The sequence below is a fragment of the Miniopterus natalensis genome, chromosome 8, assembly GCF_054644295.1.
Source record: "Miniopterus natalensis isolate mMinNat1 chromosome 8, mMinNat1.hap1, whole genome shotgun sequence".
Lineage (NCBI taxonomy): Eukaryota > Metazoa > Chordata > Mammalia > Chiroptera > Miniopteridae > Miniopterus > Miniopterus natalensis.
In genome coordinates, this window is record NC_142088.1 from 25,481,698 (window position 1) to 25,498,982 (window position 17,285).

General features: G+C 41.4%; 1 protein-coding gene across 1 annotated transcript in view; it reads left to right on the top strand.

Annotated features, from left to right (window-relative positions):
• Window positions 1-271: 271 nt before the first annotated feature.
• RFTN2 (raftlin family member 2) overlaps window positions 272-17,285 on the top strand; it is a 41,449-nt gene continuing 24,435 nt past the window's right edge. The window contains exons 1-3 of the mRNA XM_087819981.1: window positions 272-958; window positions 13,560-13,743; window positions 15,264-15,378. Coding sequence (XP_087676107.1) covers window positions 820-958; window positions 13,560-13,743; window positions 15,264-15,378 — 438 coding nt within the window. The 5' untranslated portion in view covers window positions 272-819. The remainder of the gene's footprint in view (window positions 959-13,559; window positions 13,744-15,263; window positions 15,379-17,285) is intronic.

A 17,285-nucleotide genomic window follows, 5' to 3' on the forward strand; every position in this document is an offset into this window, starting at 1 on the left:
AATTATTATATAATTTTTCCAGCAAAAAGAACCTTTGTGTCAAAAGAAATCCTCAAAAGTGCTACCTAAAGACTAAATTGTTTGCTTTAAAAAAAACACACAACTTTGCTTTCTCCTTTTAGAGTCCAGAAAGTTTCCTCATAAAACTGACTTCCGTTCTGGAAATGATTTTTGTTTCCAATCATGTTGAGAATCCATTTCTTCATTCTCTCCCTCTCCCTCCCTCTCCCTCCCTCTCCCTCCCTCTCTCTCCCTCTCTCTCTCTCCTTTTGCTTTCCTGGTAGTAGCGGGGAGGAAGGAGGGGTGGGCACAGGAAAGAGGGGAAAAGAGAAAAAAGAAAAAGAATCGCATGCTCCTGTGTCTGAATATATCCTCTGCTCGTAGATATTTCCATCTGAGTTGCACTTTTGCGTTTTTATTTCCGCTTTGGGACACCTCTTTTATCATCCAGCCAACTGGAATAGACAAAGCACAGTTGGTGCCCTGAGCGACAGAACTCTGGTAGGGGGCTGGCTGTAAATTGACGTGGCAGGGAAATTCTCCGCTAAGTTGTAGCAGCTCGCATGTTTCTCCTAAGATCCAGCCCAGCCTCCCGGAGCTGGGGCTTACTCATGATGGGCTCAACGACTCTACAGAAAAATGGATAGAAAAAGTCTTCAGCTCCGCTCCTTGGACTCAAATGTTTTCTGTTTGAGCATCTATGGTTTAGCTGAAAAAATCAAAGCAGTTAAGTCCATAACTTTCTTTTTGCAGCTTAAACAACAGAATTTGCTGCTCTCCCTCCCCTGTCCTGCAGTTTAATTCCTTACAGATTTTGCAATGGGGTGCGGACTTAGAAAGCTAGAAGACCCTGATGATAGCAGCCCTGGAAAAATATTTTCTACCCTGAAGAGACCGCAAGTGGAAACAAAGACAGAAATTGCTTACGAATATGTATTGCTGGATTTTACTTTACAAGGTACTTTTTCCTTCTATTTTACTTGTTAAATGAAATGTTTCAAAGATAAGGGACTGCTAGTTTTTTGGGGTGTTGGTTTGTTAATTTTTAAAGTGTTCTTCATAATCAGATTGCATAATCAATCTAACAATAATGCTTTGTCTCTTAATTATATATTGAAAGATTTTGTTTTGTTTGCTTTGTTTTTTGTAACATGGTTCACATGTACTTCATAGAATTAGAAAAACTGCTTAGAAATATTTCTTCATTTTTAAATCAAATGCTTATTTGTAGAAGGGTACATGGAAAATGTTTGATTTCCAGGCCAAATAGCTGTAGCCTTAATGACAGTCTGTGTTTTGAAAAAGACCCGAAAGGCACAAGAAGGTAGCATGTAGGAAATAATACTTGCATCGTGTGGGAGTTTTTGCTAAGCCAATTCTGAGGTTTCCAGCTATGTTAAATTTTGTGATTGTGCTAGTTATTGGATATTTTTGACCAAACTAAACTTGAAGTTTGAACATACAGTAAAAAAGAAGAAAAGACAGCCTTCTGTAAGAGCAATTCCTTTGCTTGGTGCCCTGTCCGAAACAGAGAAACTCCCTGTTCCAGAAAGTTGGAAACACAAATAAACAAGCCCAGATGGCAGCCCTGTGGAAGGAACAGAGGCAGCTCGACCTCACAAATACTTTGCCTCACTTCTTTCGGAAACTTAAGAGTACTGTACGGCAGCCTGGATAAAACTAAGTGTTTAAAAAGCAGAACTGTATCTTTAATAATGGGATACTAAGCATGGAACTTAGAGTGTCTTGCTTACCGTTAGAATTTCCAGATATCAGTATTTTAACTTCTTATTACAAAGTTATACCTGTAATTTTAAAAAGCCACACATTTTACCAGTGACTAGAAAGTTTATACTTTCTAAGCATATTATCACATTGGGTATCATCTTAACTTCTTTTCAACTTAAACACAAATTCTCCATTTTTGGGGTCGCTCTGTGAACAGTGCATCTTTGTGCGAGAAACAGGAGCAGCCCATTTTTCTTTGTCAAAAACTGAGCTGGCCAGCAAGCAAGATCCCTTCCAGGGACATACCCAAAATCTGCACTTCTGCTTTAACATACTCACATTTCTATTTTTATCTAAGGCTAAGGCTACCGAAGAAAAAGTGTCAGTATTCTTAATTTTCTTTATAATTATGAAAATTAAAAGTCGATTAAGATAATGGTGATCAAAGAAGTAACCAATCATGTAAATTTGTTTATACTTTTCCAAAAACCATTATTTGAGAAAATTTCTGTGATGTGGTGCTATGCTTTCTCCATTGATTGTCCATGTTGATTATTTTTTAGGACTGGTTTCTGTAAATCCATAGGACACGAACACACACTCTCCTTAAACTTATAACCTTGTCTATTCATAAACTTTAGGCCAGAGCCATTTTGAGCTGCACTTTAAGGTTTGCTGCACCATCCCCCATAGGATCATGAGGCTTAAAGTAACTTGAATTTTTTTCTGATTTATTTCCTTCCCACAGTGTTAAAAATCTCAAGCAAACTGGTATAAATGCAGTCATCCTTAAGTCAGGGCGCTCTATAGCATTTTTTTAGAAGTCATTTTGGTTTTGTTATTATCAGAAGTCCTTCTCTCTGTGAAAGGAATGTAATTTCTACCTTCCACACTAGGGGTTTGGAGGAGGTAACAGATTACTACGCTATATATAAAGTATAAGTATGGCATAGTTTGCAAATGTTAACACACAAAGCAGGCACATATTTTAAACTTGCACATGGTTCTTATTTGGTCCAGGCGCCTGTCTCCTGGTGTCCCTGTTCTCTTTAATTATTCCACATGTTTTTGTTTTGTTTTTGTCTTTGACCCAGAAGCCAAAACTGCATCACCCAACTCCACACCATCTTCCTCTCTCCTCTCTGACCTCCACCTGCCACTCCAGCTTCCAGGGGAGTGAGTCAAGGGGAGGCAAGAGCGTGCCAGCCTTACATTCAGCCCTGGCGGTTCTGTCCTGGGGTCCTGTGAGGAGCACAGAATAGTGGCCCCTCCTGCCTCTCAGAGGCCACTGTGCAGTGAGCTATCTTTCAGGAAACAAAATGGTCTGGTGACAGCTGTGTGTACTCATGACAAGCCTGTCTCTTACTTTGTCTTCCTCTGTTTTTCCAAACACGGGACATAAGACAGAGAGTAGACGTTACCCAGTAGGGCAGGAGGAGGAGACTCTGAGATTCCCAGTGCCCTGTTATGGGGGCTGTGATTATCTGAACTTATTTATTTTCCGTTCAGTTACATCTCCCTCCCTCCTCCCCCTCCCCTCCCCCACACTTGTTTTTTCATGGGGGGGAGGCATACTTTGAGCCATTGTTTACATCTCTATGGGAGAAATAATATCATAGTCATTAAGCATATAAGGCTCTGGAATCAAAATTCCTAGGTTCCGAATCAAGGCTCTTTCGCTCACTAACTGTGGCAAGTTTTAAACTTCACTGTATCTCAGTCTCCTCATCTGTAAAATGGGTGTTCCAATGGTGCTTGTGTAAGGGAGTTGTTCTAAGGATTAAAGGAGATAATATAAGATAATCTACTTGAAAAGGTACCTGGCACTTTAGTAAGCACTTAATCAAAGGTAAACTATTATTATACCACCTGGCTTTATGCCTGGTCTACCAACTGCACTGCTGAGATTCCAGTACATTTTTTGTGATAAATGTTCTGTTTTACTGTATAATAATCTATATGTGTGTTTTTATCAGAGTGTGTGTGTGTATATATGTGTGTTAAATATAATTTATTAATGAAAAGTTAAATTAACTCTGCAAATTATCCAAAAGGGTTAGCTTACCTCCTTGTACAATCCTAGAAAACAATCTAAATAATAACAGCCTTAAGGATTTTTAGAGCATGTATATCTTTATGAGTAAAAGGGGTTTCTAAAATACTAAAAACCCAACAGGACAGATGGTAGGCTCCTCACTGGAATTTCGAGTAGAATTATGTGAAATATATTAAGTAAAATGTTGCCGGCCTCTAGCTTGCTTCCTTATTATTAGAACAAGAACCTCTCATTGTCTTTTATAATCACTGTTAACAGCAATAAACACAGACGAGGTATGTCTTCTGTGGAAGACGCCGATGAGTACTGGAAATACAAGGAATAAGGCATGGTTCCTGCCCTCCCGTGTTTTATATTCTAATTGGTCAAACTGGACAAGATCTTGAACTCCTCAAGGTCAGGAGCTGTATCTTAACCACCTTTGTTTCTAGCACAGTGTTTGACACATGGCCAACGGCCAGCAAGTTGTGTTGAATTAATAAATGAAAAATTGCAATACATGATTTGGGAGGTGTCAGGAAAAGGAAAAGTCAGTTTTGAATATGATTAGTTAGAACTCGAGTTAAGACTGTAACTGACCTGAAGAAAAAATAGGGCTTCGACACCAGAAAAAGACTGAGGCTGAAGCATGTTCAGGGCTATTGAATGGAGCAGTGAGCTGGGGCTGTAGGAGGAAGCGGAACGTGAGGCTGGGAATAAGGGCGGATGGGACGCTCTGGCTTGGCCAAGGAGGGATTCCTTGATTCTCTGGGGAATAAACAGATGTGAAGGCCTTTGAACAAGTGGTTGATAGACACGGAGAAGTGTTTTTAGGACGTTCGTGTGCGATCGCAATGGGGAGAGACGGGAGGAAGGAGAGAAGTTAGAAGGCTGCTTGTAGTGGTCAAGGCTGACCCAGGGCCTGCCTGAGGGGCGGCGATGAGGGCCGAAGGCAAGGGGTCAATGTAAGGTCTTAGGAGGGAGGAACTTAGCCTGTGGCTGGCTGGATGTGAAGGGACAGAAAGAATGAGGAATCCGGTCCTGAGTGTGAGTAACTGGAAATAACGACGCCCCTGACAGTCGGAGGCGTCCCAGGGTCCACGTACGCTAGACAGCAGTTCCAGTGCCCGCGTGTCGCACTGGAGGTGGCCGAGGGACTTCCTGGTGGAGACTCTCCCAGAGGCAAGCTGGAAATGATTTCCAGGAGGAACTGAAACAGGCGTTAAGAAGAGGGAACACGGGCAGAGCCGGGCGTCTCGGGCTAAGCGTAAGGCATATTTAGCGTATGGCAGAGAAGGGACGGAGAGCACCAGAGAACTCAAGGAAAGGGGGTTCAAAACCAGAAGTGGTGGTAACGTTAACTACTAGAGAACTCTCGAGAATAATGAAGATGCAGCACTGAAGAGAATGCATTTTTAAAAAATCAACAAGTGGTGAATAAAGGATCAGAAATAAGGGGGGAGGAAGGAAGGGAGGGAGGGAGGGTCCAGCTAAATTTTCTATTTCTGTCTAAATCTAATAAGTTCCTGGGCATTTCCTCAAGCAGTCAAAACTGTCCAGGGCTGCATAAAAAGAAACTAATAATAAAAAATGACTAAGTTTACTCAAGCAGCAACATTACCGTGGTGCCCAGCCTAAATTCCTACCAGGTGAAAAAACTATGTAAGGAGTTCCGTTTTGTTTGAAATGGTGAGATATTTTGGTTTAGAAAAAAATAATAAAACCTCACAAATTCAGACTATTGTGGAGGAGAAATATCCCATTCTGAACGGAGGGAGAGGACAATCTCTGATAATAGCATACAGTTACCCACTTATGTAAATATTGATGTTGGGAGAAAATGCATATACATTTCTATCAGCAATCTACACTATACTGGATCTTTTTCCTATATATGCTTCTTACATCTGGTTGGACATACATTCGTTGTTTGAACTAACAGTGAGCATGTACAGAGCCTAGATAAACAGAGCCTAGTCCCTGTGCCCTATGAACTCACATCCTGAGCATCCTACTGAGAGACACCAATAAAAGAGCATCAGTTACAACACACGCACTACATGCTGGGGTACAGGCTGTGCTAGGGGTGCGAGTGTCACAGAAGCAGGGAGAAGAGCGCATCCCCCTGACTGGAAGGATCCAGAAAGACTCCTTTAAAGAAACGCCACCTCATCTGAGATCTAAAGAATGAGTGAGACTTAGACAGAGGTTTGTATGCAGAATATATAAAATATAACTGCAAATAAATCGGTAAGGAAAAGACAAACAACCCAATAGAAAATGGACAAGGAACTTAGGCAGTTCACAAGACAGAAAATCCAAATGGTCAATAGACGTACAAAACTGTGCTCGATGTTATTAATAATCAGAAAAATGCATGTTAAAACCAGTGAGATACCACTACAAATCATTCAAAATGGCTAAAATTTAAAAAGACTGCTAACAACAGGTGTTGGTAAATTGGTTCAATCATGTCGGAAAAAGGCTTTGGCCTACCTGGGTGTATGTTAGCTGAACATACACCCAGCAGAAATGCGGGCGCATGTGCACTCTGATACACATACAGGAATGTCCACAGAAGCATTTGTAATAACCCAGAAGTGGGAACAACTCAGAAATCCAAGAACAAGAGACAGGAAAAATAAACTGGTATACTCACACAGTGGGGCACTGCCCTGCAGAAGTCAGCAAACGTTTTCTGCAAAGGGGCGGAGAGTAAGTCTTTTAGGCTTTGCAGGCCATGTGGTCTTTGTCACAACTACTCATCTCTGCCATTGTGCCAACATACCATGTGGAACCAAGCAGACCACAGGCAGTACTTTGCCGACCTCTACTATACTGCAATGAAAATGAACGAACTACAGCTGCACAAGCTATGCCAGATGCATCTCACGAACATCATGTGGAGTGAAAGAAGACAGACACAAAAGTACACAATGTATGATTCCATTTATATAAAGCTCAAAAAATGGACAAAAATGAACAATAGTGTTCAAGGCTGCACACTGGATAGTAAACTAGAAAGAAGAGCAAGGAAGTGATGACCATTAATGTTGAAGTAGTACAGAGAGGGAGAGGGGGTTGTCATTGGAAAGGGTGAAATGGGAAGCTTCTGGAGTGCCCGCCATGTTCTGACTTTTTAATGGATGGTTGTTGCCCAAGTGTTGGCAGTTTTAAGTATGTTTTGTGCATTTGTTTTGTATGTTATATTTCTACACCCACCCAAGATTTTTAAAAAATGACCGAATAGCCCTGGCCGGTGTGGCTCAGTTGGTTGGGCGTCACCCCGTGCACAAAAGGCTGCTGGCTCAGTTCCCGGGGGGGCACATGCTGGGGCTGTGGCCTAGATCCCCGGTGGGGAGCATGCAGGAGGCAGCGGATGTCTTGCTCTCACAATGATGTTTCTCTCTCCCCCTCCCTCTCCCTTCCTCTCGCTCTAAAAATCAATAAAAACATATTAAAAAAACAAGAAACAAGACTGAGTAGGAAGTGGGGGGTAAGGGAAACAAGGCTGAAAGACAAGAGGTACAGACTCAGAAATGAGAGAAAATGTTAGGGCCTGTCTGGGGAGTCGGAATGAAGCAGAATGGACGGGGTGGGGCACTCACAGGAGGCAGCGGTGAGACATGAGGCTGCAGGAGTTTGAAATGGTCATAATTTGGTCCTGTATCTGCCTGTAAGAACGAACTACATAGTGCAATAGAGTTTTAGTGTATTTTAAAACTGCAGTTATATTGTTTCAATTAAATATATTAATGAGTGACGACAAAAAAGGCAGCTTTCATTGAAAACAAAGGATTACACATTTGGATGTTGTTTATATAGTAGTTTATGGTTCTAAGTAATTTAAAACATTTTAAAAAGTAAACCAGATACTCTTTTTAATGCCCATACATTAATTGCTTTACAATTTATCATAACCCAAAAGCTTTACCCCAGCTCATGTCTGAACGTTCACAACTTCTGAATTAACATAATCCAAATCAATGAAGTTTTTCTTTCCTGTAGGTACTAGTGTCCTTAGACGGGAGCACTGGCTCTGCAGTCTGTTTGGTTCAAGTACAGTCTTACCACTTACTTAGTAGCAATTTAGGCAGCTTAACAAGTCTCTATCTTCCTGAGTTTCCTCATCTGAGAATAATAATATCTACCTTATGGAGTGCTGGAAGGATTAAGAATAGACATGTATAGCCATATTTATTATATTACATAATCAGCAATAAACCTTTGACAATTGCAACAACAGAAAAGATGAGGTGTGTAAAGCATTTCTCATAATCTCTGGCACAAAATATGCACTTGGTATATGTTACTTATTATTTTTTACTATAATTCCTAGATAGAATATGGAGATTGACAGTCTGTTTCCTTTTGAAAATATGGTAAAATTTCTTGCCAGTGTTTGCACGTTGTATTTTTATCTGAGGAAACAATGTTTCATAAATACTTCAAAAATACATACTAATGTTCAGAAGTAAATTGGTAGAAAGAACATATATATGTCATGGACTATTTTCATAGAGTTACGTCATGAGAGCAAAGCTTCTGGCATTGAACAAGTTCTTAGCCTTATATTAGAATGTGACTTTCCCTGTTTTTAAAAGTTGGCCTTTGTCTATGAAGACTTTAAGCAAAGGAGCATTTAAAAGTCTGTTTGTTATTTTATTTTAGAAACTATAAGGATAAATATAGATTATTGCTTAACCTTCAGCATGTTTTGATTTTAATCATAAAAAGCCACTTTGCATTTGTACCATTTTCAAAGCAAATTACAAAATGCTTTCTTTCCATCAGTTCTTCACAGTAGCCTTGTAAGGTATAATAAAGCTTTTACTAATCATGTAGCATTAATTTAACAGTAACCAACCACACCCATTAATGCTATAAACTACACCATTCGTTCCTTCCCCAAAGAACTGAGAAAGAATGGTGGTGGGGAGCTACGAGCAGGATGGTTGCAGCTGCTGCTAACCGCCGGTGCAGTTCAAATTCCAGCCAAAACAACCGCCGCCTCCCCCCTAATTTCCTGTGTTTAAAAGTAGTAGAGCCTCTGATATCACTGCTCCAGTGTAAGGACATCAAATCAAAGGCCTGGCCTCCAGCGTAATTGAGCACTGACGGCAGTGCCGCCTCCGTGTGCACAGCTCTCCCCTTCCTCACGGTTCTAAGCCGAATCAGCCTTCCCGCCTCGTTTCAGCTCAGTGCCAAACATTATTAAGAATCAAGGGAATTACGTGGAGGACAGTTCTCCACAAAATTCCCAATTTATTTTTCCTCTTCTTGCTCCTGGGTTTAACTTTCTTGACCGATGCTAGCACGTTTAAAGCAAGTCCCGATGTCGGATAAGAAGGACAATTTGTCAATGGAGTGAACCACAGCCCTCCTGTTACCATCACCCTCCTACCCCACTAGTGAGGACGACTTGGACCCCTTTTTCTGTGTCCTGGGATGCTGAACATTGTCTAAGACAGTCCAGGTGGTCTGGTCAAGGCCTGGGAAGGCTCTGGCCTGCAGAATGCAGGAGGTGACCCAGAGCACAAGTCACACACCAACGAGACATGGGCCATATTTCAGCCATTAGACAGGTCTCACTGGGTGTGTACAGTGTTAAAGTATTTTAATTAACTGTCACTTTTAAAAATTGAAAGACATTACGTAAGAACCTGGATTTGGGGGGTGGTGGTGAAAAGTTTAAGATCCTGTAACACCTGGCCCACATGTCCATAAGGCAGCACTCAGCTGGGGCTGCTGCACTCTTTGATTGAGGTTTTGAGTACTCTCCGGGCCTCACCACATATCAAGCACAGCAGCTTTCTTTGCTTTATCAGCCTGGTTGGTACTTTTGGACATTTGAGTCCATGACACTCAACATGGTAGATCAGTGTGAGTTAGGGACTCCTAATTCTACAGTGTAGGTTAGGGACCTGAGATTCAGAGCATGCGTTAGGGACCTCTGATCTACAGTGTGAGTTAGGGGCCTTGATTAGAGTTCTACAGGTTGGAAGCCAGGCCATGTTTTTGGAATAAATACAATGATCTTCTTGCTGGGGATTGTTTAAACCAGCAATGACTTATCTCTGGGGACAACTTCATTTGAAACGATCTTTTTTAGGGCTCGGCCACCAACAGACAGGAACATCTCTGATGTTTGAGTGTTTACTTTGTGCCAGGTACTGGGCTCATGTTTTACAGTTACTATCAAAGCAAGTCTGTGAAGTTAATGCAATTATTTATCCACGTCTCAGAGAGGTACAGAACTTGTTTCAGATCACATGCCTAGTAAGTGTCATAACCAGGATTTGAACCCAGGCGATTTGCTTCTAGAGCCTCGTGCTCCTCCTGAGAGTAGTGCATTCCCTCTCTAGACAGGGGGGACCTTATCTGACAAAGCACTCGCCACAAGCCAGATTCCTTCTAGGAACAAACATTAATTTATTTAACCCTCCTAACACTCTAAGGTAGATTCTATTCTTATTCTCATTTTGCAGATGAGGAAACTGAGGCACATGGATGCAAAAGTACCTTGCCAGGCTAGTCCGTGGCAGAGCTGGGCGTTGGAGCCAGACAGTCTGGTCCTAGAGTCTATTCTCTAAACCCCTCCCCCATGAGCACCCTGGACCTCTGTTCGTTGAATAGGCAAATGTTACATCCAATTTTTCTTTCAGTTAGTATTTAATAAGTCTTTCTTAAGCACTTACCATAATTGTCATGTCTGTGCTGAGCGCTGTTTATCCCAGGACACAGACCTCCAGGTAGGAGAACATTCACACCTGAGGCAGTTAAATAATTTACGTAAAGCACCCCGCCCAAAACAAACGTGATCTTTACATATGTTTGTTAGGAATGTTTATTAGCGCCTGTTTGAAAGCATTAAATGCCTTTAAGTGTGGGCTGCTGCACTGCCCCCTCTCTGGGAAAGTGATAAGATCGCAACAGGCTGCCTCAGTGCTCTGAACCCTGACCCGGGCTCCAGGAGAGGGCACGCTCCCCAGCCCTGAGTTCTTGATTTCTGGGGGTTCCTTATAAGCAGTGCAGCGGAGCAGACTGACTGGCTGCGACAGGACAGGGCCCAACAGCGACTTCAAATAAGTCAGCGGAGAAGCCAGGCAAGCAGGGCCCCGAGGCCCTCCCAGAGCTCGTTCTTTGCGTGAGCCACAGCCCTCTCCAAATTCTCCCCAGGTTTCAGTCCAAGGTGGAGCTAATCCCGCCCAATGTAGCTCCACCGCTCATTACTTTTTACCTCATTTGCAATGCGGTATGTGTGTGTTTTTAATATGTTTTTATTGATTTCAGAGAGAGGAAGGGAGAGGAAGAGAGAGAAACATCAATGATGAGAGAGTCATTGATTGGCTGCCTCCTGCACGCCCCCTACTAGGGATCTAGCCCGCAACCTGACCAGAAATCGAACCCAGACCTCCTGGTTCATGCGTCGACGCTCAACTACTGAGCCATGCCAGCCGGACTGTAATGTGGTTTTTTTCATTATAATATCATGAACTTGAGGAACATACAGTGGGGCCTAAAGCTAGAGCCTCCTGAAGTGAGTATGACCTTTAACACTACCTGCTTGGATTCTCGCTAGGCTCTTGACCACCTTCACCTTTGTGATCAGGAGAATAAGAATTCCACACACTGCCTGTGTGTTGTTTCCCTGTGTGTCTCTATCGAGGCCTAGATAACCTGTACAGTTCCTGAATTTGCTGACCTCACTTTATTTCCACCAGCTAACCTTGATAGCTTTCCCGCCTTCCTGCAATCATTTCACTTCTTAGTCTCCTTATGAATAGTGTTTCCAACTTAACACAATGACCTGGGAAAATGGTAGGCACAGAAAGAGAAATAGGGAGGTCCCTTGTCCTTAAGGAATTAGCAGTCTAACAGCAGAGACAGACCTATAAACAAGTAGCTACCATGCAGCCTGAGAAGGGAAGAGGTCGAGCACACAGCACAGAGGAGGAATTGGCTCGGCTCGGGGAGCAGGGAAGAAACGAAGGCCTGGCGTCACGAAGCAGCCGGCCAGCATCGGGAGCCAGCGGCTCAGGCCTGCGGAAGCGAGACGCGCGAGAAGGGTAAGAGCGAAGCCTGACAGGCAGCGGCCAGACGATGAACAACCTTTCGTGTCGTGCGAAAGCACTTCCACTGTCTGCAGTAAGCCACGAGATCCATTCAAAACTGAAATTTTCTTTAAAACTTTGTAGGATTCATATATAGCTCTAAAAATAAGTTCAGGTTATGTTTGATTCCTAATCTCAACAGTTTATTCTCCTTTATAGTTTTTCAGTTCCTTTGTTTGGACATCAGGGTTGGTAGTTAAAATACTGAAAAGCGGTAAAAGCAAATGACTCACAGGGCGATTGCCACACACCAGGCAGAACTGGGTCATTTCACAATGAAATCCAACTGTTTCTACAAAGTCCGGGATTGTTCTCTTTTTATTCCCATTCCTGATGATGAAGAAAACACATTAGGAAGAGATTAGTTTAAATCCAAGTGAGGATGTAACTTTGAGGAAATGGATTCACCCTGGTCTGTGTAACTTTCCTATTGAGTGCCCTGCTTTCCTTTGAGAAGCTGCCGTGACTGCCACCGGTGTGGTTTTCTGTTCCAGGCGTGGATGTTAATGGAGGAGGAGGAGGGGATTTCCTCTGACCCTCTCCTTGCCTGCTCCCTAACCTCCTTCCTGTGCCCAGGCCATGAGCCGCAGTCCTTTGCTGGATGCACTGACCACACTGACAGTGCTGCCCAGAGCTGGAATTAATCTCACGGGTTTTGTTACTCAAGCGATACTCACACGGCAGGGCTATTGGTAGATGTTAATTCTTGATTGTTTCCCAGAAAATGAGAAATACTGTTACAGAAAGCTGTTTTTTAAATTAATACTGCTGGAACACTCAGCACATTTTCCCAAGTAACACACCCTACTCCTTTTACTAAAAACCATACAGATGGCATCACTGTATAGTTTCTGCAGATTTACTCTGCCTCAGAGGGATGGCTGACTTGCATATCAATGTTGCATTTCAATTTCCTATACATTCAGAATTCTTATTAAAAAGAACTTCTGGATACCTTTACTTTTTCAATTCCTTTACTCTAACATAGATATAAGAGCCATAAGAAATCATATTTTTAGCTTGCCAGAGAAGCAAAACACGGTGGCTTAGTCCTGGCCGGGTGGCTCAGTTGGTGGGAGCATCATCCGGTACAAACCGAAATGCTGCAGGTTCGACTACCGGTCAGGGTGCACACGGAAGGCAACTATCGATGATTCTCTCTCACGTTGATATTTCTCTGTCTCTAAAATCAATAAAAACATATCTTCGAGTGAGGATTAAAAAACCAAAAAACACGGTGGTTTAGAAGTGTAATTGGAAATTGTAATTCTTAACAAATACCATTTCTCCCATTTTTAATTTAGATTTGTATGAATTTTATTCTTAAGAAATTATGCATCTCATCTTGTTCAGAACCATAAAAACAATTGGCTCTTCAACTTAACATTGTTTCTCTTGTGTATGTCTTCAATATCTATTAATGGAAATATAGTCAAATGAAATCCTAAGAAATAAAGCTGCCTTAATTGGAAAAAAAATCATATAAGGCATTATATTTTTACTTTAAGACATATTGGTAACATTATGTATCTACCAGCTAACAAGGTTACTGTTGCTATTTTCTGAAATTAACTTAGAAAAATGTATGTTTCCTAGTTATTAGTATTATCACACATAGATAGAAATAATGTGTAATTCCATTTTATGAATGTTCAAATTTCTCTTTGCATTTGATATTTCAGCTTCACCAAACCCAGAAGTCATCAAGATAAATTCAATCCCAGATATAGTAACAAAAGTGGAAGATTACTATCTTAAAGGATATATTGTTGGGGCAATTCATCCTGTCATACAACCTGTGTGGCAGCGAAAACACCTACCTGCAAGTTACCTATACAGGGTGGTGCTATCACGCCTGAAATTAAGGTAAGCCTGCTGCCCAAGAAAACAGTCATACTAAGGAGCTGCTGAATGGCAGTTTTCTTTGGCTAAAAGAACAGAAAGTTTGAACAAAGTGATAGAAATAAAGGATAAGCCAGGGTTTTGATTTAAGGCACATTTCCCACTGTTTGAACCGGATTCTGGGAAGGAAACTTACGTTTCCTCCTTAACACTCCTCTTTGATTTTGGCCCCTTGCAGATAAGCAGGTCCTAGGTGAGGATGTCAGTGAACAAAGGGAAAGGGAAACAGACTGGAGAAGCACATGGGAGCTCCTGCAGCAATTTCAGCAGATGAGGGCCTGGCTGATAGCTCTGAGTCCTCGAGGGGCTGAAAGAGCTGGCTGGACTGAAGTCCACTTTCTCCAAGCATTTTTTTTTAACTGTCCTATTTTGTTTTATTCATAGTGACAACAGAAACTATCTCTACCTTCTAAAATTTTTACTTCTAAAAGGCCTACATGCCTAGTTCTCACAAATTGGATAGGCCTCTTACCAGCTTTTTTCAAAAAATAGGATGTAAAAGCTGTCTACTTTAGTTTACTTTTCAAAACTTTTTGAAATAGCTACTTTCCCAAACAATACTGCAACCATTTTTGCCAGGTTAGCTTGTAAGTTTGAAAGTTTTCAAATTCTGTTGCTCCTTCTAATGATGAATAAAAATCACCAGACCGGTTTTCTTTGACTAACACATTGTGGTTTTTTTAAACCACTCCAAGTATATCAAAACCATTTCAAAGACCGGGGTAAAAACTGTGTTTTCTCTTTATCGTAATGGGCTACTAATCGGCCACTTGAACTATAAAAAGGGGCTAAGCAGAGAAGCAAAAAGCTAAATAAGAAGAAAAGAGAGGAACCAGGAACACTGAAGAAAAAACTGTTCTGAAAAACCTCTGGGCGTGCTTTTAAGGGCCACTGTCTTCACCGCGTAACCGCGCCCTTAGCCGCGTCTGAGAGGGAGCGTGCGGCTCATCAGACTGGCCTAGTTCTGGCATTCCCAAGTACACGTGCCATTTATCACACACTAGTAACACGTTTCCTAATTACAAGCTTACAAACCATGTAGGCGTTTTTTCTCGTTTAGCGTTACTGAAAATAGACTTAGTAGTTCCCTGACAAGGCTAGGAGCAAGTAAGGAGTAAAGATGAGAAAAGGGAAAAATACAGGACACCACTGATCTGCATTTTAATACGATTTCTACTTGTGCTTTTGTGCAATAATGAGGTATGACAGTCATCTAAAATCATTTCTCATAACTTTTGTTAAAACGACATGAAATTTTTCTTCTATATTAAATTAGAAATTAATTTAATAGAGATTTAAATTAAGGAAGGTTAAATTAATAAAAGTGACTGTTTTTCTGGTATTTTTGCACAAGAAGATAAACCACTAGGCTTGAAATAAAACAAATTATTGCCTTATTTGTGAGTCGCTCACTCATTTCATGTGAGCCTATTAGCTTAACATCAGCACATGGCTTCCAACCATGAACATGTTCTCTGTTGCAGCCCGAAGCATTCAGCAGCACCCAGCGGACAAAGACGCCCACGACTTGTGATTGAGGAATGTCCTCTAACTTATGAGACACAAACAAATGACGTAGCAAAAGAGCTGATAGAAAAGGTACTAAATGTGTACATTTTTCATGGGGTATTGAGAAATATTTGGTATTTCTTCTTCGTCAACTTCCTTTCTTGTTTTAAAAAGAGCAAGGAAATAATAGGAGCCATTCCACCAGAATCTAAAACATATGGAAGCACATATATCAAACTGTACCAAGTTAAAAGCAGAAATATAGGCCAAGAAAATGGAATGGAAATGCCAGAAATAAATTTACACACATAATAAACCCAATGAAATAAAAGGGGGGAGCAATCATTACTTCATAAGTGCCGTTGGGAAAGTGGGCAACTGTTCTGTAGGAAAGACATGCCATTCATTTCAATGAGATAAAGAGATAATATTTTAGCCCGGCCGGCATGGCTCAGCGGTTGAGCATGGACCTAGGATCCAGGAGACTGTGGTTCGATTCCTGGTCGGGGCACATGCTGGGATTCTGGGCTCGATCCCCAGTAGGGGGCGAGCAGAAGGCAGCCGATCAATGACTCTCATCATTGATGTTTCTCTCTCTCTCCCCCTCTCCCTGCTTCTCTCTGAAATCAATAAAAACATATTAAAATATATAACATAATTGAAACTTAAATGAAAAGTTGAATACCAAATGTATATTAACATCAAGAAAAAATTTTACATTTATAAGTGTTCTAAATTGATGAAATTTATTCTGAAGTTTTCTTTTTAGTTGCACTGACTAAAAAGAAACTTATAAGGTTTTAGCTTTTATCTAAATGAATGCAACCAAAGGCTTAAGGCATTTCCTTTCAAGGCAGAAACTGTGGAACTTGCTAGCTGTTTCTATTATTGCTCCTAAACTGTCAATGACTGTATGTGTAAGATTACCTGTGGTTTATGCAGAGCCAGTTATAGCTGTTAATGATATTTCCTATTTCGGTATAAAGTCACCATTCAATAAGGTTTTTCAGGAACAGCCTTTGAGACTACATTTTTATAAACAAGGTACACATATTGTCTACTACTACTATTCTGGGAAATTTCCTTTTTTTTTTTTTTTTTTGTCTGGGAATGAATCCACTCCAGAAAATTTCTTTTGAAAACAAAAATGTAACTACTAATTTAGTCTTAATAGATCACCATCAGAGCTCTTGTTTTGCATTTCACTTCCTGGAGACGGTTAAAGATCTATTTAAACAGGAAAGTACTGTTATTTCAGCAATTAGAGTAAAGGGGTTATTTCATAAAGAGAAAAACTTCAGGAAACACAGCGCACAAAATATCTGAACGTTGCCCCATGTATGAACAAGAGCAATAGATGAACGCCAACTGTTACTTTTGAACGGCTGCCTTATATAAAGAGCTGATTGTTAGACAGCTAGATTTTCAGTCATTTTAACATTGTATCAATGTTTGCTCTATTTTTAAAACTAGGTTTACGAGTGTTTTCCCCCCGGGATTTTTAAATAAAAATAACATTGGAAAATATCAATCTTCTAACTTAAAAAATGGAAAAGACTAATTAATATAGTCTGTTTGTAACCAGACTTTTCCAGATAAAACTTTCCACTAATAGAAAAGGCTTCTGCACCTTTTCACCCGAATCAACTAATAAGGCCCGGAGAGAGCCCTGGCGGTGCCTGTGTTTGTTTCCGTCTGCAGAGTGCTTCCTTGCCGCCTCCCTCCCTCTCCCAGGACGCCTGGGGGAAGGACAGTCTGTGATTGTTTTTAAGGCTCCATGCACTGTTACAACGCCAGTGTGTTAACTCAGAGGAGTGAATAAATGATACTGTGTCCGCACAGGCCTCTGTCCCCAGCAGTGCTCCCCTCCTCAGCGGCGGCGGCAACAGCAGTTACCCCTTTGGCTGGACCCGCTCTCTGGCTCTGCCCCCCCCCCGCCCTTTTCACTCCATTCCGTTTCTGACTGCAGAGGGTTTTGCTTGCACCCTCCGTCATCA